The 26,020-nt window shown below is 34.9% G+C and overlaps 1 protein-coding gene across 1 annotated transcript in view; it reads right to left on the bottom strand.

The window, feature by feature from the left end:
• Positions 1-26,020, bottom strand: part of LOC121422241 — a 34,040-nt gene that overhangs the window by 7,467 nt on the left and 553 nt on the right. The window contains exons 2-5 of the mRNA XM_041617152.1: positions 14,993-15,273; positions 13,975-14,031; positions 13,131-13,271; positions 3,513-3,644 (exon numbers count right to left, since the gene is read on the bottom strand). Of these exons, the coding sequence (XP_041473086.1) occupies positions 3,513-3,644; positions 13,131-13,271; positions 13,975-14,031; positions 14,993-15,262 (600 nt within the window). The 5' untranslated portion in view covers positions 15,263-15,273. The remainder of the gene's footprint in view (positions 1-3,512; positions 3,645-13,130; positions 13,272-13,974; positions 14,032-14,992; positions 15,274-26,020) is intronic.

The following is a 26,020-nucleotide window of genomic DNA, read 5'->3' as shown; positions in this document are numbered from 1 at the left end:
GCGTCATTACAAAGCTATTGGTCAAAGTGGATTTCACGAATAGATTTAACCATGGTGCATTTTATTACCTTTGCCATTTTGTGTAATGTTTCACAAACCTCACATTGGCATGATTGGTAAAGTTGAAAGTGGAAAACTTGCCCTAAATTGTTAAAGAGTGACCAAAATTCGGCACAGAGAATAATTTCATATGGAGAATGTATTTTATTACCCAGTACGTCTTCAAAAGAATTAAGGGTAAGTTTGCTGCTCACCAATCATGCCAATGTGAGCTTTGTGAATCACTGTACAAGAAAAAACAAAGATTGTAAAAATGAATGATAGTCAAAGCTCTTTGTGAACTTCACTGTGACCTATTTTGCTTTGTAATGATTCTCAGTACAATTTGACTTTAAAGAAGGAAAAAAATTCTGGCTATTTAGGAACATACAGTGATCAAAGGGGCCACAGTAGACAGTCACATGATATCTGGCACAATAATTTTTACTCAAGGTGAGCCTTTAATATTTCCCATGAAAAGGGATTACGCATTTCATCATGTTCATAGACCTACAATTGCTGCTAAGTCATGTTTATTTCAAAATTCACACATTGGATAAACGGTCAAAGTGGCCAAAGTGGTCACATTTTGATTATGTACTATTAGTAATATCATATTGAATTAAATAATTTGTCATTGATTATGATTGATACAACAAATCTTACAAAAATGTAGAGCAAGAACATTGGAATACTTTTGATACATGTAATTGTCATTGCTAATTGTAGGGACCAAAATGACCACTAAGTAGTCATTAAGACTGATATATTCTAAATCATTGTATTAATCTGGTGCAGAAAGTTTTTGTAATATGTCTTATCTAACATCATTCTTGAATTCGTTTCCATGAATTACAAAATGGTTAATGTGCCTAAAATCATGAAAATGACCAAAGTGCATGGTCAAACAACCTTATGTGTACTTGATGTAAAGGTTTATTGGTGTAGTAGCTCAAGCTGAAAATAATATTAAGCAACATTTGAGCCCTTTTTAAATCAAATAATGTGTGGTCACGAGAAATTATTGAGGAAAGGTGATCAAAATTACCACAAAGTCCAATAGTTCGGCCAATAACATTGATTTATATGGAATCATTGCATTGATTATCACCCCAAAGCTTTCAAACTTTTCCAATTTAACAATAATTGATGCTAATATTAACACAATCCTGAATTGTCTCCTCACTATGTTCACTATAGGCTAATTTAGTATACACATTGGGCAGGGGACAATCTGGCCAAATTGACCAAGGCTGTCAAAACTATTTTTGGGACACTCAATTTAAATGATTAATACACCAGTGTTAGGTGTCAGAGCACACTCTTGTAACGATTATAGTAACATTCAAAGTATTTTTGGATAAATTGAAGTATTGAACAGATGGTATTGGTCATTTGGGGCCAAAAAGTGGCCAAAATGACCATAATCTGTTAAATGGGGTCATTAAGACTGACATATTGGGAATCAGCTTGAAATTCTACACAAGAACGACATATGCATCATTCCCATTTTATAAAGGAGGAAGATAAAGCACACTGAAGACCTCAAATTCCTGCCGATTTGCACAGTTATTATGCAAAGTTGCACGAATGGTCAGTTACCCAAAATGGTCAAAAGTCAAAACTAATGATATAAATTACATGAGGTCAAAATACTTTTGAAATGTTCATTTTAAAGGATTAATACACCAATGTTCGATGTCACAGCACATCCTGGTAACGATTCTGGTAACATTGAGGTATTTTGGATAAATTGAACTGATGTTATTGGTCATTTTTATGGCCATAAGTGGCCAAAATGACCATTAGGTGTTCAATAGGGTCATTAAGACTGATATATTTAGAATCAGCATAATATTCTATACAAAAGGGACATTTAAATGTATTCCCATTTTATAAGGGAAGAAGATAAAACACACTGAAGACCTCAAATTCCTGCCTATGTGCGAATGGTCAGTTATGTCTAAAGTATCCAAAATGACCCTCATAGGTCAAAACTGATGGAATGAGGTCAAAATAATTTTGAGATGTTCAATTTGAAGGATTAACACACCCCAATGTTAGGTGTCGCAACACACTCTTGTAACGATTCTGGTAACGTTCGAAGTATTTGGGGGGTAAAATGATCTGATGTCATTGGTCATTTTAAGGGCCATAAGTGGCCAAAATAACCATAAGCTATTGAATAGGGCCAATAAGACTGATATATTTGGAATCTGCATAAAATTCTACACAGGATGGATTTTTGAACGCATTTGCATTTTATATTGGGAAGAAGATAAAACACGCTATGAGACCTCAAATTCCTGCCTACATGTATATGTGCACTTTATTATGCAAAACTTCGTAAAGGGTCAGTTATGTATAAAGTACCCCAAATGACCCTCATAGGTCAAAACTGATGGAATAAATTACATAAGGTCAAAATACTTTGTGAGATGTTCAATTTAAAGGATTAACACACCAATGTTAGGTGTCGCAGCACACCTTGTAATGGTTCTGGTAACGTTCGAAGTATTTGGGGGTAAAATGAACCTATGTCATTGGCCATTTTGAGGGTCATAAGTGGTCAAAATTACCACAAGCTATTAAATATGGTTATTATGAATGATATATTTGGAATCAGCATAAAATTCTACACTTGAAGGACATTTAAATGCCTTCTCATTTTATGAGGGAAGAAAAAAAAACATGCTGAAGACCTCAATTTCCTGCCTATATGAACAGTTAATAATGCAAATTGCGCGAATGGTCATTTATGTCTAAAGTACCCAAAATGACCCTCATAGGTCAAAACTGACGGAATAAATTACATGAGGTTGATGGTTATGATCCAGCGCACATTTTGAAAATAAATGTGGATTTCTAAAAACATCCAGTCGTAGCTCTGATCAAAATTTGTAACACATTTCGGCCAAAAAATCATGAAAATTGTCATTTTTGGCCAAATTATGGCCAAAATGACCACTGCTATTGTGATTTGGCAAATGAAAGCACTTTATCTGGAATCTGTGTGCATTTTTACTTAAGATAGATCCTTTTAATTGCATGTGGCTACAAAAGCAGTCTGTTAAGGGACCATTTTCCAAAATGACCAAAATGGCGTGAGTACGGTCAATAAGAGTGGCATTTTTGGAATCAGCGCACAATTTTACCCCGGATAAGCTTGTCAAACCTTCCCCACCAAAAATTCTGAATAAAGCCCCCTGGCTCCTAGACTAGTGGGGGCAAAGGGTGGGGGTATTGGGATTCATTCATGATATGCTGTATATTTGATAAATAAATTTAGGAGATGAACCACGAATAGTTATGATTGCTGTGATGTGATTATGAAGTCGAAACAGAATGCATTTACTTAGAGACGACACAAACACAATATTAAGTCAAACATATCAAGTAAAATAAGCAAGCAAAATGATATTTCTGACCACTGGTACTTTCTTCATTTTCTTATCATACTGAATTTAACTTACCATGGTACTTGTTGCGTTATTAGTTCGTCCACAACACACACCAGCACAGCAATAACAAGCTGCAATAATCGCAACAACAAGCTCAATTAAGCCTGTGAACACGAGGAAAACATCGAAGGTAATTCGGGCTCGCTGAGGAATAAATATTTTAGGAAAAAAATGGGAAACAACAATGATTAATTATGAAATTTTCGCCTAAGCCGGCTAAGTGTATGTATAACAAAATAATGTTACAATTTTGGTGGTGCCATATTAATTGGATAAAGCCTAATCATATAAAGTACGATAAGAATTTCACGATGTTGGTATAGTTCTTAGTGATATTTCTGATCACTTTTCAATTTTTGCGAAGCTGTCTAAAAATAAACTTTTTAAGAATGAATCATATAATACTTCCTATCGTAAAATAACCGATGATAACATTTCTCATTTAATTAATGATTTAGACAATACAGACTGGTCGACCATTTTTGACTCCACAGAGGTTGATGTAGCTTACGACATTTTTATTACCAAATTAACATCTTGTCTAGACACCAATGTCCCTCTTATCACCCACCGAAAGTCAAATTATAAAAAAAACCCAATACATCCGTGGATCACTAAAGCTATTTTACGATCTATTAATCGTAAAAATAATCTTTATTATAAATATATTTCTAAACCTAACGAAAACTCTCGTTCTAAGTACACTTGTTATAAAAACACCCTTACCACATTATTACGTATTGCCAAAAGGGAATACTACACTTCCCAATTGAACATTTACAAAAATGATATGAAAAATACTTGGAAGATTATTAATAATGTACTGAACAAAAAGAAAAAAAGCTCTACAATCACAAAAATAAAGTCAAATAATACTATTACAGACGACGCTAATAAAATCACAGGAGAGTTTAATTCATATTTTTCAAATGTTGGCAACAACTTGGCTAAAAATATACCTCGATTTAACAAATCCTTTTCTGATTTCCTTGACGACCCTAACCCCAATTCTATGTTTTTCAGCCCTACTAATTCTATGGAAATCATTAACATTGTTAGCAATCTACAGAATAAGAAAAGCCCGGGGTATGACGGTATACCAAACTTTCTTCTAAAAAAAATCATTGCAGCCATCGTTGATCCATTGGTACATATTTTCAATATCTCTCTTACCACTGGACGGGTCCCCAATAAAATGAAAATCTCCAAAGTCATCCCACTGTTCAAAAAAGGTGATAGCCAACTCGTTTCTAACTATCGTCCAATATCCTTACTAACTTCACTATCTAAAATTCTAGAAAAACTGGTCCATACCAGAACTAGTGATTTCTTCAAATTACATAACATTTTTTCAAACTTCCAATTTGGATTTCGTAAAAATCACAGTACTTCCCATGCAATTTTGTCATTTATAAATAAAGTCACCACTTCCATCGATAATAGTTGTCATACTGTCGGTATCTTCCTGGACTTCTCCAAGGCCTTCGACACTATAAATCATGAAATTCTCCTTCATAAACTATGTCATTATGGAGTTAGAGGGAAGGCCTTGGAGTGGTTCAGGAGTTACCTCACTGATAGGACCCAATTTGTATCAGTGAATAATTGCAATTCGACTACTCTTCCAATTACTTGCGGTGTCCCCCAGGGTAGCCTACTAGGCCCACTTCTTTTTATTACTTACATCAATGATATTAAAAATACATCAAATTTACTTTCATTTATACTTTTTGCTGACGATTCAAATATTTTCTTTTCCCATGATGATATTAACCAACTCGTTAGAACCTTAAACTTTGAACTAACGAATGTTACAGATTGGATCAAGGCCAACAAACTTTCACTTAATCACCAGAAGACAAACTACATGCTTTTCAGTAATAAAGTCAATACTCTAACTGACAGGATTTTCTTTGATAATTTTGTTCTTAATAATGTTTCCACTACTAGATTCTTGGGTGTCCTTATTGACGACAAATTATCCTGGAAGCCTCATATAGATAGTATATGTAAAACAATTTCTAGAAACATTGGAATTATTAATAAACTTAAACATTTTCTCCCTTCCCGCACTTTGTTAACATTATATTACACACTTATTCTACCATATATTAATTATGGAATTATTGCGTGGGGATGTGCAATACAAACACAAATAAATAGAATATTACTTCTCCAGAAAAAAGCTCTAAGAATAATTTTTCAAACACACTTTAGATCACATACTGATATCTTATTTTTTGAAAATAACATTCTTAAAGTAAATGACATATATCTTTTCGAACTTAGTCAATTTATGTTTAAATTAAGCAGGGACGATCTCCCCGCCATTTTTCTTTAATATGTTCCGTAAAAATGCTTCCGTACACAGCTACCCAACAAGGCAACGTCTATGTTATCATCTTCCTTTAACAAGAACTTTATTTGCAAAAAACTCGTTTGTCTTCTCCGGGCCTGCCTATTGGAACTCTCTGCCTCAAGATTTCAAAGAATCCCCTAATGTTAATATTTTTAAACGCAAACTGAAAAAAAATGTTAATTCTAAAATATTCGTCGCAAACAGGTCAAGCTGAATAACTAAAATAACTAATTTAATCACACTCAACTTTTATGTATATGTGTTTATATTATATACATATAGTCATGTATATTATTTGTTTTACATTCTTTTTTTCTTAAAACTGCAATTAGCCAAGTACCTGCTCCTGCTGCCTGCCATATTTCTTTTCTACTTAGTGTATTGCACTGCTCTGTCCCGTCTGCCCCCCCCCCCCCTCACCTCCCCCTCTCTTAAAATATTGTATAACGTAAATATTTCTTTACATGACCCATCAGTTACGTTTTTTCAAGTGCACAAAAATTGTATTTATTTTTAAACAAATTTATTATTACGAACCAATATTTATTTGTTGTAGTTTTATATTGAAACTAAGTTAGGGGCTTGCCTCCTGTACAAGCTTTGCTTTTTTCGGCAAGCCCCTCCGTTTTACTTTCAAATACAAATGTCATTTCAGATAAATTTATTTACTCAATTGTGTTCTTTAAATTTATGATTATTTATGTATACATATTATATTTCGTAGTATTTTCGACCTTGTTTTGTTATGTTTATTATACTATTGTGAAACGGAAATAAATAAATCAAATCAAATCAAATCAAATAATCTAGAATGAAAAGAAAGTAAAATCAGACAAAAATAATTACTGGTATAGTTCATGAAAGAGATCAAGAAACCATATTTCAATTCATGAACGGGTAAAACTTCACTTAATGAACGAGATAATGGCGAGGAAACAATGATTAATACTGAAGTTCATGAACGGGATAGCAATGAATGATATTTCAATTAATGAACGGGAAAACAATAAATAATACTTCAGTTTATGGTAACAAAAACTAATTTATGTACGGAATAACAATGAATATTTCAATTCATGAAGAGGAAATAGCAATAAAAGATATTGCTTTTCAATTTATTAACGGGATATCAATAAATAATACTTCAATTTATGAACAGGAAAGGGAAGGGCCGTCGATCCTATTTAAAGATGGGGGGGGGGCAAAATCATAAATCAACATCCAAAGGCGCTCGATCGTACAAAACACCCACACACACAGACCCTTACTCGCACATGGGCATATATACAGTGCGTCCCAGAAAAAACGAAACCGAGATTAAGCGATCATTTATCATAACTTAATCATATATAAAATAGACAAATGACCTACCAATTTAAAGCTTAGAATCTCCTCTTTCATCTGATATTACTTATATTATTTCTCATTCACGCATGAGTGAGCAAATGCAATTTGAAGAAAGGATATCAAAAACTCATTTGGCGGGGGGTATCTGGGTTTCAAAAAGAAAACCACATTTTTGAAAAGTTCAATATCTCCTCCTCAATTACAGAAAATGGTCACGAAATAACAAAGTGCTGGTCATTTGAAATAAGGCTTGAATTTCAATAATTTCATAAAATGAAGAGGTTCTCCAGGCTGGCTTTCAAACTCTCTCGACACTCTATTTTGTTGACGATCAGCCATGCATTAAATCTTTTGTTCACCATGCGAAAGCTTCTGTGGGAAACCAGTGAAAACACGTTTATCTCATGAAATTATGGAAATACAAGCCTTATTTCAAATGACCAGAACTTCTTTATTTCTTGACCATTTTCTGTAATTTTGGTACCAAATTAAAGAGCCGATATTGAACTTTTCAGAAATGTGGTTTTCTTTTTGAAACCCAGATACCCCCCGCCAAATGAGTTTTTGGTATCCTTTCTTCAAATTGTTTTTGCTCACTCATGCGTGAATAAGAAATAACCTAAGTAATATCAGATGAAAGAGGAGATTCTAAGCTTTAAATTGGTAGGTCATTTGTCTATTCTATTTATGATTAAGTTATGATAAATGATCGCTAAATCTCGGTTTCGTTTATTCTGGGACGCACTGTATATAGAGAGAGAGAGATCTGGATATATATATATATATACGACTTATGAGATACAGACCCGTATTTCACCAACTTATTAATGCGAGCTGATTTTGTTTTTTAGTATACTGACCTTAAAACCCGGGGGCCACTTACATTGACGAGTGGATATACCATGCACGACCAAAAAACACGTAAAAAGGATGTATTTTTCACGATAAGGCACGTTACGTACGTAACGTGATAAGGGTGTCAAAAACACAAAAATAATGAAAAAGTGTATCTATTTCGCTATGAAAATTACGTGTTTAGGTTCGAATTTGCGGGGATGATAAAACAAAATTAAAGTGTTTATAAGGATGTCCTTTCTGCCCCGGAACTTCGTGTTTAGAGTCCGATTTTCGCGAGGTGTAGAAGGTACTAAACCAAATAAGGTAAAGCCGACGACCAAATTACCCGTAACAATAGAATATTCCTGTACTTGTTTAGAGGTTCATTTCAGGGAATATATGCCAAGAGGATCGTTTTGTTTCCAATACTTGTTAAGGGTAGGGTTTCACACGCCAATACTTGTTAAGGGGTGCGTTTTCAGAATATGGAAATTACGTGTTTAGGGTGCTTTTCGAGACCCCATGGTCGCGCATGGTATCCACTCGTCAATGGAAGTGCCCCCCCCCCGGGCCTTAAAACAGGTAAAGTGTACCTGTTTAGGACTGTTTGAATGTTTGTAGTAACTCATGAGGAGGATACATATCTAACTACACAGATAATGCGAGTGCTGAGAGCGAGCTGAACTTTCTTTATATTCTGACCTGAAAGCTTGATATTCTAAGCATTTCGGTACCAATGATTAAGATTAGTATCTAAAAGAACAATAGATGCGAGCGCGAGCTGAAAATTTTGATATTTTGATCTGGAAAAAAAACGACAGTTTAATGGACGTTTTCGATAAACAGGAGATATATCCAACAAAAGATTATTGCAAATCGAAGCGGGAGTTCTTTTGAGGTTTAGAACTGAAAACGGGACATTCTTTTCATCTATTATTTATGATCATGAAAAGTATGAGTTTTTGCTACATAAATGATGCCAATGCGAAGCGCGAGCTGAAAATTTTTATATTCCAATCTGAGAAGCGGACAATTTGAGCACGATTTTAAATATAGAACGAGTTGTGTAGCTCAATCTCGCTTGCTGATTTCTGTGTATAATTACCATCTTATTTTATTTTTGCACATGACTATAGACCATGTGTATTTCACTAACCAAATGATGCGAGTGCAAGCTTAATTTTTTCAATTTTCAGATCAGAAAAAGGGATATTTTAAAAGTCAAGTCCACCCCAGAATTTCTTTTTCTTTTTTTTTAGGTTTAGAACTGAAAAAGGGACATTCTATTCATCTATTTATGATCATGAAAGTATGAGTTTTTGCTACATAAATGTTGCGAGTGCGAAGCACGAGCTGAAAATTTTTATATTCCAATCTGAAAAGCGGACATTTTGAGCACGATTTGAAAGAAAGAACGAGTTGTGTATCTCAATCTCGCTTTCTGAACATTACAATCTTATTTCATTTTTGCACATCCGGAATTATGGGGGGGGGGGCAAAACAATGTGCGATGTGTTTGCCCCACCCCCCCCAATATTTTCATTGGTGGCGCAATCGCCCCCTCCCCCCAGGATTGACGCCTCTGGCGAAAGGGAAAATAATAAAGTAAAATTTTATGAATGTGATAACAATAAATAATACTTCGATTTATGAACAGAATAACGTGAACGGAATAACCAGAAATAAATTTATAAAATGCATATTTTTTACAGTTCGAAATAGACATCAGAAATGAAATACTCCGAAAATTTATTTTGCCCAATATTGATCATTATTATTATTATTATTACTTATTATTTGTACTGCGCTTTTCCCATTAGGCCCAAAGCGCTTACAATGAATAAGATGTACTATTTTAAAAACTACAAAGTATTAAAGAGATGAGTTTTCAATGACTTTTTGAAGATTGCTAATGATGGAGACTGTCTAATTATTAGTGGCAGGTTGTTCCAGGATTTTGAAGCCGACACCGTAAAAGTTCTGTCACCAGCTAATGTACGAGTTAATGAATATGTGAGACGAAGGTGATCACTGGCCGATCTAAGAGCTCTGGTTGGTCTATACAGATTCAAGCAGCTACTTAAATACTGTGGAGCCTGTTTATTCAGTGTTTTGTAGACAATCACGAGTAATTTGAACGTAATTCTCTGTTTAAAAGGAAGCCAGTGAAGAGAATTAAAGAGTGGTTGGGAAGGATGATCCCGGGAAACCTGTAGAATTAATCGTGCTGCCCAATTTTGTAGTCGTTGAACACGGACTAATTGATTAGAGGGAATCGTAGAAAGGAGCCCATTGCAATAATCAATACGAGACAGAACCAATGAACGAACAGCATTGTGACAGGCAGACTGGTCAATAAACCTTCTGATTCTAGAAATATTCCTTAAATAAAAAGTGACTGTGCTACAGATATGAGAGATATGGTACGACATTGACATGCGGGAATCAAATATGACACCAAGGTTTCGTATTTTTTCCGATGGTCTAATGAGTGTACCATCAACATCAAGTTGAACATTTGGAAGATTGCGCAAGTTATAAGTAGAGGCCGCAACAAAAAATTCAGTTTTATTATCATTAAGTTTTAGTTTATTCACTATCATCCACTGTCTTATATCTGATATACAATTCTGGAGTTTAACCAGTGCGTTATTGAGAGCTCCAGGAGTTTTCGGATCAAAAGAAACATATAATTGTATGTCATCAGCGTAAAAATGATAATTGATACAGTGATTTCGGATGATATCACCAACTGGAAGAGTATATATTGAGTAGCCTATGGGTCCGACTATTGAACCCTGAGGGAGTCCAAATTCTAGAGTTATGGGATTTGACAATGTGCCATCAATATCTACTTGCGAAGTCCATCCAGACAGGTATGATTGAAACCAGGATAAGACAGTGGACCTAATGCCTATTCTATTGAATAACCGGGATATGAAAATGTTATGGTCTATTGTATCAAACGCGGCAGATAAATCTAACAGCACCATGAAAACTACATTATTAGAGTCGAGAGATAACATGATGTCATTTTTTACTTTGATCAGAGCAGACTCCGTGCTGTGACCTGGCCTATAGGCAGATTGGAGAGGATCAAGAATATTATTAGATTCAATATGATCAGCTAGTTGAGTACATGCCGCCTTCTCGATGAGTTTACCTAGAAATGATAAGTTTGAGACCGGTCTATAATTACTGATATCATTTACATCCAACCCTGATTTCTTCAAAAAAGGTTTGATGATTGCTGAATGTGCTTGATCAGGGAAAATACCTGTGGAAAGAGATTGATTGATTACATTTGTGAGCAATGGTAATAAATGAACAATATTTTCTTTCAAAATCCATGTAGGAATGGGGTCAAGACGAGAGGATTTAGTAGCAGAAGACATAATGATTCTGGATACATTTGACTGAGAAAGCACCTGAAATTCTGTGAAAAGGTGGAATAGTTTGGTTTTCAATATCAGTAAACTGAATGTTAACAGGTACAGTACATGCATCAAGTTCAGCTCTTATTCTTTTTATCTTGTTGACAAAAAACAAAGAGAATTGATGAGCTAATCTGGCTGCAGATTCATATAAGGGAAGTTGATTCGACTTCTTGTTCAAAAGTGAATGAATGATCTGATATACCTCCTTGACAGAACACGAACCTAACTTATCTTTCAAGAAATCTTCTTTAGCGGTATCAATGATTTGGCATACATTCCTATTAGCTTCTATGAACAATGTGCGATCTGAGTCTAGTCGTGTTTTACGCCATTTACGTTCTGCTTTACGTCGGTGCTGGCGAGCAGCAAGTACAGACTGATTAAACCAGGGTCTACGTCGCTTCAGAGGGCGAGACTTAGTTGAAGATGGTGCACAGGTATCTAATACCTTAGTGACGCCAGAAACATACCAGTCAAAAAGAGACACATTATCTAAATCTTCTGGTTGAGATGAAACTAAGTCAAGTAAAGCATTACTGAATTGAGCTTTATTAATCTTGCGGTAATTACGTAAGGAAGAAGTAACAGAGACTGGGTCTGATGTTTGATGAGCCAGTAAAAAATGAATCATATAATGATCAGAAATACAAGTGTCAAATGTGTGACACTGTAAGATAACTGAATCATCTCTGGTAAAAACTAGATCTAAAGTATGACCAAGATTGTGGGTTGGGCCTTGTACATGCTGAATGAACCCAGCCGAAGAGATTGTGTTCCTCATGTGAAGCACATCATTTTTATTCATGTCTTCCCAATGGACATTGAAATCACCTAATAACACCAATTTTCCTGGACATAGTGATATTTCACATATGTATTCATCAAATTCCTTCAAGAAGTCAGAACTTGTGAATCTATTTGCTGAAGAAGGGGGTGGTCTATAGACAATGAAAAAATGGATAGAGCTTGACAAGTCGGTAATATGAGCGTGTTCAAATGTGGAAAACCTAAAATCTATTTTCTTAATCTTTAATTTGAGCATGCTTTTATACAGGACTCCAATCCCTCCTCCACGATTACTTGCGTCTCTTGGAGAGTTAATGAAAGTATATCCTATAGGAGTGCACTCCCCAATCACTACATTATCCTGATTACTTAACCAGGTTTCTGTAATGCACATAACATCGATATTATATTCAGTAACATATTCAGTAACATAAGTAGTTTTATTTCTTACAGAATGTGCGTTCCACAAACAAACGTTGCAACTAGAAGGCTCGGCAGCCGCTGTGCAGCGCCAGATCGACAAGGCTCTATTCCTTTAATTGTCAAACGCCAAACAGGGCAGCAGCAACTCCCCATCTTTTAACGTCTTTTGGTCTGACGCGGCCAGGGTTTGAATCCCCGACCTCCCGGTTGTGAGACGGCGCTCTACCAACTAGGCCAACACACCGGTAACGGGATAACAATAAAGGACAATATTGTATAATACTTTAATTGACGAACAGGATGCACCTCAGTCAATGAAAATTGAACGGGATAACAATATATAATACTTCATTTTTAACAAAGAATAGTCCAGTTTAACAACAGGATAACAAAAACTGACAACATACTTCATTTTACGAAAAGAAAAACCATGCATCTCACCTGGACATCGTATCCGCAATTCCATATCCCGATGAAGCTACACGTCTGATAGCCACTCACTGATGCTGCAGTAATGCCCATGCAAAATACAACAAACCCAACTACGGCAGAGATAATAGACATCACCATATACGCAATGATCTATTGAACAAGACAATCGGATTGAGGAGTCATTATTAATTTTGATAATAAAATTATAAAGTATCTAATATGCCTTAGGACTAGTTATATCTCGATTTCAATATAATAAGAAGCAGTAGGGTTAAGAAGGAATTATTACAATTCTCCACTCAAACACGTCGAGCGTAGGCACGCACAATACTTTAGTAGGCCTTTAGGGAGGGATCGAACCCACGGCCTCCCTCATTGAGGCGGGTGCTCCACCACTTAGCCACCATGCCCGGTTAGTAAGTTAGGAAAGAAAATATTGATTATTTGATTAAAAATAAATGATAATTACAACAATAATTATATGAATATTCAATGTGTGCCACCTTCTATTGCACTGCCCCCCCCCCCCCTTTAATTTATGTATATAGTTCATTTGTTTAAAAAAAATGATAATTGTGGAGGAAGGGGTGCCGATCTTTTTTTTCTATTCCAGGCATCTTTTTTTTCAATATTTTCTGTGTTAATGAAAATTATATGTCAATTACGTATTTATTTGTTGGAAATTAGAAAAAAATAAAACTGAAACTATTACAAATAATAGCAATAAAATACTACTAATATTTCTAATAAAAAATCACCATCATACTGATAACAGTAATATATATATATCATAAAAAAAATAAACAACAAGACAGTGTTAAAAGTTGAATTCATATTAACATGTGATACTTACCATACACGTACTCTTGTTCTTGGAGACTATACCGAGAATTCCAGTTGGAAGGAAAAACTGAAAGAGAGAAAGATAAATATGGGATGAGATCAATAGAAGGAGCAGTGATAAAAGGGAGTGAGGGAGCAAGAAATATACACAGATATTGCAGTATTTCAAATCGTCTAAAGACACCGCATCGCATTTTTTATTCACTTTTCAAATGAAAAAAATATATAATTCAATATTGTTTAAAATACAATCACAATTGGGTTTTGAGCTTGTTGATTATTTTTTAACATTTGGGAAGATTTTTAATAGATTCCATCAAAGAGTCTTTAAAAATCAACCCCCAAAAAACAAAAACAAATCGCAGTCCAGGGGCAGCTTTACAGCCAAATCTTGATTTCGTGCCTAGATAAGCATAACTAGAAAATGTAAGCACTTTATGTAATCACGAAGAGGATAGGTATATGCTTGCGCGAAAAGAAAAACATCTTATATTCCGACCTAAAATTAACTGGACATTTTAATAAGTTCCTGCAACTATGAAAAGAATGAGTAACTAAGTCTATATTTCATGCGATTGCTAAGCGCGGGCTGAATTATTATTATTATTATTCTGAAATGAAAAGCTGGACAGGTTCAACATTTCAAGATGCAGACCAGATGTCACACTGTGAGCACCTTTATGGTGCAACTTTGTATATTTTTGGAAAGATACAACTTTGCACTTCTCTTGAGGGTGCAAATAAGAACCTTTGGGTGCAATTCTGCACCTTATATGTGCAACTTTGCACCTTTCAGAGAGGTGCAAAGTTGCATCTTTCCAAAAAGGTACGAAGTTGCACCTTAAAGGTGCTCCCAGTGTGACATCTGTAGACCCTTTCATAAAGAGTTCCAACTGTTGTAACTTTGCCATTATGGCAAATACCATGGTAACAGGCCTCAAGTTACAACAGCTGTAAGTCCTTTATGAAACGGGGCCCCTGGTCTGCACCTTTAACGGTGCAAAGCTGAACCCATAGTGTGCACTTACCAACAGTCCAGCCCAAATGCCCGTACCGACAATACTAACAGAGGATCCGAGGAGCAGCTCAACAACATTGATCACGAAAGCAGCTATGGCACAACTCAGCTGAATCCACCCGGTGACGCGGGCACTCTTTGCATTGTATCGTTCTGATATACCGGTGTTATTGGGACTTTGAAGGACCATCGTTGCGGGTTGGTTGGCCACAAGCTGGATTGGTGGTTGAGGGCCACTCTGTGGTAGTGCAACGGCGTTGGGCTGGTATACCACAGCCATTTTGTTTTAAGCTGAAAATTAAGAACAAGAAACGTTGAATCAATTTTAGATAACATAAGCAAACATAATAATATGAGATATATACAAAACCCTTATTATTATGGCATCACGCCCTTAAAATGGTATTCCGGGCTATTTATTTATTAGGTGGACTGATGAAGAATAATAGGCTTCACCCTTATCCCTTTCATTTTCTCTTTTTGTTTCTTGGTCGTGAAGAATGGGGGGGGGGGTTGGGGGCAAAACGCCAATGTCCTACCAGTCATTTCTAACTTTATTCTTATTAAAAAAAAACAGAGTGTAGGAATCTCATAAGCCATATTTAAATAGTGCGAGCGCAAAAGCGCGAGCTGATTTTTTTTTTTTTGGGGGGGGGGGAAATTTTGTGTATTTTGTCCTGAAAATTGAATGTTCTGGGGCAATGTGTATTAACCTGAATAAGATGCGTATGTAGCTAAATAATTACTGCGAGCGGTTCTGGCTTGATCTGTTAGGGACCTGTTGAGGACGTTTTGCAGTTAGCCTGATTAAGAAGATACATATTTCAACTATTGAAAAATGAGAGCGCGAGTTGAAAATTTTTTGACACTCCGACCTAAAAAAATTGACATTTTAAGCACTATTTCTAATCATTAACGGCATAGGTATAAAACCAAACAATTAATGCGAGCGCGAAGCGCGAGCCGAAATATTGATATTTCAGACCTAAAAATGGGACACTCTATTCATGTTTTGTAAATCATGAAAAAAGATGGGAAATTTGGTCTTTTCCTACATTAATACTGCGAGTGCAAAGCGCGAGCAGAAATTTTTTTTGATATTCTGATCTGAAACTGGATAAATTTAGCACGTTTTGAATAAAGATCAAGCTGCGTATACCTCCATAAAAATGTGTGCGCGTATTATAGAGTTAGACAGAATCTTGGCATTCTGAATACATTTCATTTTTTATCATGAAAATCAATAATGCAAGCGCAAAGCGCGAGCGGAAAATACTTTTATATTCCGAAATTTATATATTTATTATATATGGAAAAGGTGAATTTAAGCACTTTCTAAAGCACTGTGTAGGGAAATTGCAAAGTGGATATATATGGATAGCATAAATGTTGCGAGTGAGAAGCGCGAGCTGATATTCTTATTACTATTTGACCTGAGACCTGGACATTCTTGGCCTAAGGACATTTTGTCATTTAAAAATGATGACTATCCTCCTATTCCTATTCTGAAAAAGCGACAATTTTGTTATTAGGAATTCATGAAAATTCTATCTATCGTATTTATTAATGTTATAAGCATAATGAGTGAGTGAAGTCTGATGACATAGAGGCCTGAAAACTGGATATTTTAAGCACTTTTGTAATGATTAATAGGATTTATGAGCTGATAAATTTTCAACAATAATGCCAGCGCAAATCGCGGACGAAATTTTTGATAAACTGTCATTAAAGGGGATTTTTTTTTATAGAATTTATATTTAAAGAATCTTATGGAATAAACAGAGACAATGTGTAGGCCTACTTGGCAAATCAAATAAAGCAAGCGCACAGCGCAAAAAGCTGCAAGTGATATTCACACAGCAAAACAGGCATTTTACAGAGCACTTTGACAAAAAAAAATCAATTTGTAAATCAAACGAAATAATAAAAGCTCGATGTTCGAACTGAAATATAGATTGTAAATCAAAAACTTATCATAGTATCAGTATCAAAACTTGATATTTTAATTTACATATTAGTCTATTAAACACGATATGTAGTATATCGTCGAACAGGCTATGCGAGCGCGAAGCGCGAGCCAAAATTCAATATAGTGACATAAAATATATTTTCAAATCATTTTCGAAATCTTCCCTTGGCCTTATTTTATTCACTCGTCTCCCTCCTCTTATTTTTCCTCTTAATTTTCCCTCTTCCCCCTTTTTTTCTTTCCCCCTTTTTTCCATTGTTTTCTCCTCCAAAATACTTGTATTATTTTGATTTTTTTATTGATGTATTTCTTTCCAACATAAAAGACCAAAAATAGTAGGGGCAATTGATATTGTGTCCCCCCTACTATTTTGGGTAGGGGGACGCTACCCCCCCTGGAATTTCCGCCCATGCCTAAAATGCATAAAAGTTACATGGTAACTCTGCCATCCAATGGTAGCTTGCATGGAATCCTTAGAGAGAAATGAAATCTTTGGAACGCGTAGGTTTGTGTCGAAACAGAAAAATCAGAGAATAAGAACAAAGAAAGTTTGAGAAAAATCAGACAAATAATGAGAAAATTATGAGCATTTGAACATTGGGGTCACTAATGCTATATATGGAGATCCTCCCATTGGCAATAGAACAAGGAATGTCACATGTAAACAACTTTCCCTTTGATGGACTATAAAATACCCTGAAAATGTATCTTTTTGGTTTTTCTTATGGTGATACAAACTTTTTATCCATTATGTATTCTTTTAAAAATCTGTATTACATGCCCTCTTTTAGAAAGAACACAATGATCTACTGAAAGATGCGATAAAAGAGGCAATTTAAGTGAAATATATATAAAGTAATGAGGACAGTTGTTCACAGGTGACATCACACATCTTTGCCGCATTGCCAATTTGAGGATCTCCATAGCATTACTGATCGCAATATTCAAATGCTCATAACTTTCTCACTAATTGTCCGATTTTAATCATACTTTCATTGATCTGTTTCTTTGATTTTTCTGTTTTCACACCGTAAGCTATCTTTTTCCAAAGGTTTCATTCTCCTTTAATTTTATTTGGCTTTTGGTAGTTACCATTCAATGGCAAAGTTACCATGATCATGATGATAGTAACTTTCATGCAATCGGGCCCAGATAGCATCCTTATAATACTGGATCTTCAAAAGTAAACTGCATTTCCTGGACTATCTTTGGAGAGTAGTCTTATAAGGAAGACCACCCTCACCTTCTACAACACATGCAGTAAGATGGATCGAGTAAATAATTATTGTGGCAGGGCTTTTTTTTAGGGGACTCGGATGGGAGGGGGGGGGTTAGAGCAAGGGAGGCATGTGGTACGGTGGTAAGCGAGGGGCGTAATTCAAAATAAAAAAAATGGGAGGGGGCCCTTAAAAACAGTTTCATCTCACCACAGGGTTGGCGATTTTTTTTATTTAAAAAAAAAAAAATCGGATTTTTTTTTATTTAAATCAGATTTTTTTGATTTTTTTAATTTTTTTAAAAGTTCCTTCGAAAAAAAGGGTAATTACCCCCCCCCCCCTTACCCTTACAATGACATCAATATTGTTGTTATACATTTCACCCCTAATATTGTTCTTTACCACATATTTTGTAATTAAAATCCAGTAAAAAATGGACAATTAAAAATAAATTTAAGGAATCTTGTATCTGAACTTAATTCTATCATACATAGGTCTATGATGGAATATTCCATAGGGAATTCCCAGTGAGTAGCGAAAATTCCCCTCTGGGATTTTTTATTCAAATATTTAAAAAAATCCAAGGGAAAAAATTCCCTTATCAAAACTGCCAACAAACCCTTTGCCAATTACTAGTATTCATGTATATTGTAAGAGAAATAATTCAAATCAATGATTTTTTTTCAATTAGTCACAGCTTTACAATAGTCAAAGAGAGACTACAACTGTGTACGTTTAGGATCTTTTTAGTTTGATAAAAAACTCTTCTCTTGCTACAGATATAGATGCAAAACTCTCAGTTTTGGAGAACAATATAAGAGATAGCTTAGTCAAAGGGTGACTATACTACATTATGTTACTGTGATTTTTTTACATTAATCTACAATTTTTATTCCCATATTCTCTACAAAAAAATCTGTTTGATCCATGAAGCATGAAAAAATCTACTTTTAACTTAAAGGATAAAAACTGCAAAACTGCATAAATTACAACATATGTATTACAAAAAGAAGTATTTTATTTTAAATGAGACACAGATTACAACTGCCAATTATTGTAACTGAAGTACCTGCATCTTAACATTTAAATGCAGTGTTGAATGTTTATTCTGAGTTTTGCAAATTGTTGTTATAGAGCTCTTTCCATTATTACATGCAGATACAAAACTTCCATTATTTGTAGCACTGAACATAAAATGGGCTGCAGTGACTTAAAAGGTTTACAAGAGAAAGCTTTTCTCAACAGTCAAATTATGACTGTACTACATTATGTTAATGTGATTTTTATAATTATGTTATTTAAAACATCAAATGTATGAATACGAAATAAGAGGCATGTTAAATATGTTGATTACATGCAGGTATCATTTTTTTATTTTACATGACAGAAGTAGTTATGTGTAGGCGAAGGATCAAAACTAGAAAACTGCCAACTAACCTTTTCTCATTGACTTTTATATATTGCTGTGTACCGTCTTATTTAATTCACCCCCTTGTGATATACAAAAATGCACGTCCCTAAATGCACTAAGCCAGCACCGGCACATCCTCATATATCACAGCACAAAACTGATATTTACTGTACCCTAAAGGACAAAGTCATGCTTATCAAACAATCATATTTCATCAAGAATACTTATAATTTTAGCGATACACATATCATATATTCATAGGTAAAGATAATCTGTAATTGCCATTATATTTTTTCTATTTTATATTTATTTCTGCGTTCACAATAATACATCAAAAGTATTTACATTGTTTGCAATATACAAAATAACCCATAATGTATATGGGCAATTCCATGGAAAATGTTCACTTTAGAGAAAAAATGAAGTTTAAGATTTCACTTAAGCAGTCAAATTTTCTTAAAAAGTAATCTATAAAGTACCAATTTCCAATAGAATAATCACAATATTGATAAAATTTTGTATTTTTTTCCATCATCAAAAAAATAGAGTAGTAAATTGCAAAATGTAAAAAATGTGGCTATTTTTAAACAATTCATCTTTAATGTCTCTACTAAAAACAAACAAGGTCCCAGAGGTCTCTTTTAACTTTTGAATAGTTGATTAATGTTTAAATAAACAGAAAATCATCATTAAATTTTATGCCATTCATCAATTTTAGAGAAATCTGTCTTCAGATTTGTGTGATTTCTTTACCATTATCAGTGTCATGTCCGTTACGTTTTTCACTTAAAGTTTTCATAGCTTACAGGAAATTTGTCTAAAGGTACTGCAGATTCAGATTCTATGTTAGAATTAAACCCCCTACCATGCGTAGCAATCATTTTCCCTTACCACTTCTCATTTTCATAAAAATGGTGTAACGGACATGACAATTTGCGTAACGGACATGACGCCTTATATATGACAAAAGGCAGCATTCACAAAAACAAAATATTAGGCTCAGTGTCACAGACTGAGGTCAGTCTCAATTGCTTGAGGATAGCTGGATGTAATAACTCCTAGAATCTGCATGTCATTCAAGCCATTTTTAGAAGTTAGTGAATGATGAAAGTTCAGCTCTTGTTCTGGTATATTTTTCTGAGAATTAACGGTATGCCACATAATATTAGGAAAGATGCAGCTAGATCTGGCAACATACTTAGATCACAATCTGCATCATTTGTGTTTGAACAATACAATTGATTATCTTAGGTGTTTGCACTGACAGTTTGGAGCATGATAAAACTTCAACTTGTGAATTCATGAGATCATTGATGATACATGTATTGCTTCAAACTATCTGACTTTCACCAACCTCTACTTCTTCAGTGATGGCATGGGCTCACATTAAAAAAAAAACAAGTTTGTATTCAGAATCAGATATCTGTGTTACATGGTGTAGCTCTATGAATCCATGAACCTACAGTGGCACTTCTTTGCAATATCACAAAGCAAAGGGGCTGTGGAAGGAATGTGGCGCGATCAATAAATTATGTCATCATAGTATTTTGGTCAGCCATAATCACAATTTGAATGATGTATCTTCATTTGTACACAAGCAGCGCGGACAATGCAACGAAATTAGATACAGCCACATTTGTCAGCAAGAAAGATCGTAAGATTTAGAACATCCAAGATTTGATGAAAGGATGATTATACTCAGGATATTTAATTCGAATGAAAAATAATTTCACAAGCAATTTACAAACATTCCGATTGCCTTTCAACTCATACATAATCGATGATGAAAGATTGGTTTCCAGGTACTGCTATTAAATTTTAAAATACTTAATGTTGTTTTTTTTAATCTTAAAACTGACATTAATACTATAACTACTACATATTCTTTATCATAAAATACATTTTAATAATATGTTCATCTTGGATTTATACAGGTCTGGTACATTTGTTTTCTTCTCACAAAAAATGAGATTTGGTCTTCTCAGTGAGCCGTAGTGTACGATAAACATTGTATTCTATATAAAAATATCATGTAGGCTATAGCTATTAAATTAATGATACCTGCCAATAATATCTACATATTTTTCTTAAGAATGTTAGTAAAGGCACTTTGTTGTTACATAATTACATTCATTATTCATATTTCTTTCATTTTGAAACTAAGAAGTGCTAATGAAGTTCACTTCGTAAGGGTCATGTCTGTTACGCTAGTGTATATTATCAAATAGTAAGCCATGAATAAAAAATAATCTTTAGTATCAACTTTTATCTTTGAATAAGGTGTAGAGGATGGTAGTAACTGGAAAATACTCTCTATCTGTTGTTAACTGGTGTAAAAGAAATTTTTCTAAATATTTTTTTGTTTTATAAATATTGTATGAAAAGCCCCCCTCTTAAATTGCAAAATAATGGGAGATATTACAGATTACCAGTTATGATGTGTGTCTCTAACCTCTAGCCTTAACATGTAAACAATTAGACTTGTACCATATCTTGTAATAAAATAATTATATTCGCTTACAAAAAGTGGACGAAACTGTCATGTCCGTTACGCTACATTTTGAGCTATGAATACAGAATGCACTGCAAAACTGTTGTTAAACACCATTTTATGGATAGAGCATGATCTTAAGGTTGAATTAACACCAATGTCAGGTGCATGCAATCTAAGAATTCACAGGAATTTTGATAAGCAATTGGAGGTAAAAATGCTTCGTCCATTTCGTGTCATGTCCGTTACGCTCACAAAGAGTGCAATATCTCAACAACTGTTCAATGAAACAATTTGAAATTTCATGTGTATGTAACTGATACTTAAATGTGTCTGATAAGCTCAGTAACAATTATCAAAAGACTGCTAATTCTACTGTATAAACCTTTGAATTACAAAAATTTGTCTGAACGTCATGTCCGTTACGCTGGAATTGACCATATGTAATCACAGTGGTGTACCGTGGGTCACGGCATTGGGGGGGGGCACCAGCAAAAATTTTGAGTCACTTAGGGAGCGCGCGAAGCGCGCTCAGTTGTTTTTTTACAAACTGCTCTCTGAAAAGTCTTTGGATTATGTGAAAACTTTGTTAAGAAAGAAATTGACTAATAATAACTGACAAAGAATGTAAAATTTCAGAAGAAAAACTCGACATAATTTACAAAAAATGAGTACCTATTGACAACAGCATACATCTGTAGTTTTTAAGGAATTATACCTGATTTTATTAATTTGATTTTAATTTGTTTTAAGTAGATATGAAGACTTCGTTTTTCAGTTGACTTGAAGAATTAAAACTGCATTGAACAAATACTTTGTCCATGATTTGTACATTTTTCAATGGAAGTGATTTAAATCAATGATTTTTTAAAAAAAAATCATGGTGATTTAAATCGCGATTTAAATCACAATTTAAATCAACGTGATTTAAATCCGCCAACCATGTCTCACCAACAACCACCAAGGAATCAATCGGCGTCAAAGAATGGAGGAGCTATAAGCGATTTCATTATTATAACCGGTGTCAAAATTAAGGTAAGTGGAATTCTTGCCCCTGATGTCAGGTTTTCAGAAGGGATCCAATCTAGCATTGGTCCGGGGTGCTATCTTCCCTGGATCCGCCTCTTCAGACTGAGTAGATGCAAGAGAATTCCCCCCTGGCCCTGAGGATGCCTGTAAGCTGGGATTTGGTTTAAGGTATGCCAAATACAATCGTAGGCCTAGAAACTCTTCATTGGTGCGCGCGCAACACCCACAGATCAGGAAAATTATGACGTGACAATAAAAAGTGACATTATACTCTGGTATCAACAATATAACCTAACCACGTCACCATGCAGTGTTGTAAAAAGTCAAACCTTTGAGGGGCGGGGCAGGAAGGGAACTACAGATCCAGCAGATGGAGCAAAAGTTGAAAAAGAATTTTTTTTTTAATTAAAGAAAAGCTGTCTGACCTAACAAGTTGTCGGACAAAAGTGTTGATGAAACGCTCCCCTGATTACAGATGGAATAAAAGGAACAGAACTTGAAATGCATGTGATTTTGTATTGCGCATGCAGGTCACATGAGGTTGATGTTAATTATACGTCACAATCAGAGGCCTCGATCCCGAGAGAGGGGCTTCTCGATCTACTTGCCCAGCCCCCCCCCCCCACACACACACACATTTTGGCAACTTGCAATATGCACGCAATTAAATGTTTTTAAAAACATTTGAATGCACAGTAAACCTGTAAAACTGTATTAGCTTTGTTTTGTTTTGTTTGTTTGTGTGTTTTTTGCGTGCTTTGCATAATACCAATTATTTTATGCGGGAAAGCCCCTGGCCCATATCCTCGTCAAGATTGAGAAGCGACACCAAATAAAAAGTATTATGACATCACAAATCGCAGTGAAATTAGCTGCATAATTGTTTAAGAGTTCCTTCTTCACTTTCCGGAGAAACCAGTACAAAAACGTGAAAATCACACCTTTTATTTCCGTGGTTCACCTCCATATAGACCGTGCACACACGCACCTCCACACACCCTCACACACACCTTTTTTTTTAATCACCCCCCCCCTCCACTTATACTTTTACAAGGTAGTTTCCGCGACACTGCATGCAACATTGTCGTGCTTATTTCCATCCATTAGACGAAAGGCCTTTAACACTATCTACGCATCACCACCGGGTAAAATTTGCCAAACCGATCGACGTTTGGGCCATCTTTTTGCTACATGTGTTGGGCAAATCAAATTGCCTATCAGTTGGTAACATCATATTTTACCAAACTCTATAGCCCATAACGGTTTTGATTGGTTTAATCTATCTTTCAATTTAAAAAAAAACCAACTATAAACCTGATCTTTAATATATTAGTTAAAAACATATATCATCCTGCACTCCGTCCCAGAAATTTCTAATTAAAAAATATATGAAAAAAATATTTGGTACTATTTTATTACAGTTTTTACTCTTCTTGAAAATACATGATCGATGACTATATTTGAAATTGTGGAGGTGCCATGGCCGAGTGGTCTATTTATTAAGGTCCGGTGTTCGATCCCCGGCCGCGGCACCTATATGCCCGTGAGCAAGACATTTAATCTACAATACTATTTATGAAAATGATATATGCATTGGAGGAACTAGGTGTGCACTTATTAAAAAAAAAACAATAATGATAATTAATCTACTATGAGCCGGAAGACGAATTCGCTATAAAGCTGCAAATGAATATAATTATTCCAAAAAAAAATCCGACCAAATTTTCCCAACTTGACATAGGAGATGATGATCAACCCTGAATAGTAATGACGATCTTTGCAAAATTACCAAACGACAGTATCAGTTGCCCTATATATACAATTTATATCGAAACAATTTCATAACATATTTATGTGGTATGTCTTCACGCTTGGATCAGGCAGATATTTTTTTTTTACTGCGGTGTAAAGTTCAATTTGCGCAAAACCCAGATGCCAATGGTGTCTAGTAATTCACGCATTTTTTATATTGCAAATCCCACTTCAATGAAATTGACTTGAGAATCGATACTAAAAAAAGCGTTTATTAAATATTGCCATGTGTTACTTTGGCGCAAATCAAAATTAACATTACTGCAAAGAATACTGATGATCCGAACATGAAGACATGCCACATTTTATGGTATTAATTATTATTTGGGAGAAATAATGAAAATACTATATCTTTCAGGCAATGTATAATTATTATGTGATCATGCCATAATTTTTTTTCTTAATTGATTGGGAAATTGGGAGGTGTCAAGATTTCTTTTACTGACACGGGTTCGGCTCGTCAGGCCGGCGTGTTACCCGACCCCCCCCCCCCGCTCTTGGTGTAGCGCTCATAATTATCCCCGGGGGGGCACTTACATTGAGTGGATACCATGCGCGACCCCCCCAAAAAAAAACACGTAAAAAGGATGTCTTTTTCAAGATAGGGCACGTTACTTACGTAACGTGTTAACACTAAGGGTGTCAAAAACACAAAAAATAATTTAAAAGGGTATCTATTCCGCTAGGAATGTTATGTATTTAGGGTCAAATTTGCGGGGATGATAAAACAAAATCAAATGTTTTATAATAAGGATGTCCTTTTAAACTAAATTATGTGTAAACGCAAAACCGATGACCGAAGGACCCGTGACATAACACTAAAATATGCCTGTACTTAATTGTTTAGGGCTTCAATTCAGGGAATATTTGCCAGGAGTATCGTTTTGTTAACACGCCAATACTTGTTAAGGGGTTAAGGGATGCATTTTCAAAATATGGAAATTACGTGTTTAGGGTGCTTTTCGAGACGCTATGGTCGCGCATGGTATCCACTCGTCAATGGAAGTAGCCCCCCCCCCCCCCGGAAACATAGCCTTCGAGAATTGCTATTGAAATAATGGCTCTGTACATGTGTAGCTCTATGTACCGGAATAAACAACAACAGCATA

Source organism: Lytechinus variegatus, chromosome 1 (assembly GCF_018143015.1).
Source record: "Lytechinus variegatus isolate NC3 chromosome 1, Lvar_3.0, whole genome shotgun sequence".
NCBI classification, from domain to species: Eukaryota; Metazoa; Echinodermata; class Echinoidea; order Temnopleuroida; family Toxopneustidae; genus Lytechinus; species Lytechinus variegatus.
This window is presented reverse-complemented; position numbering and strand designations above follow the sequence as displayed.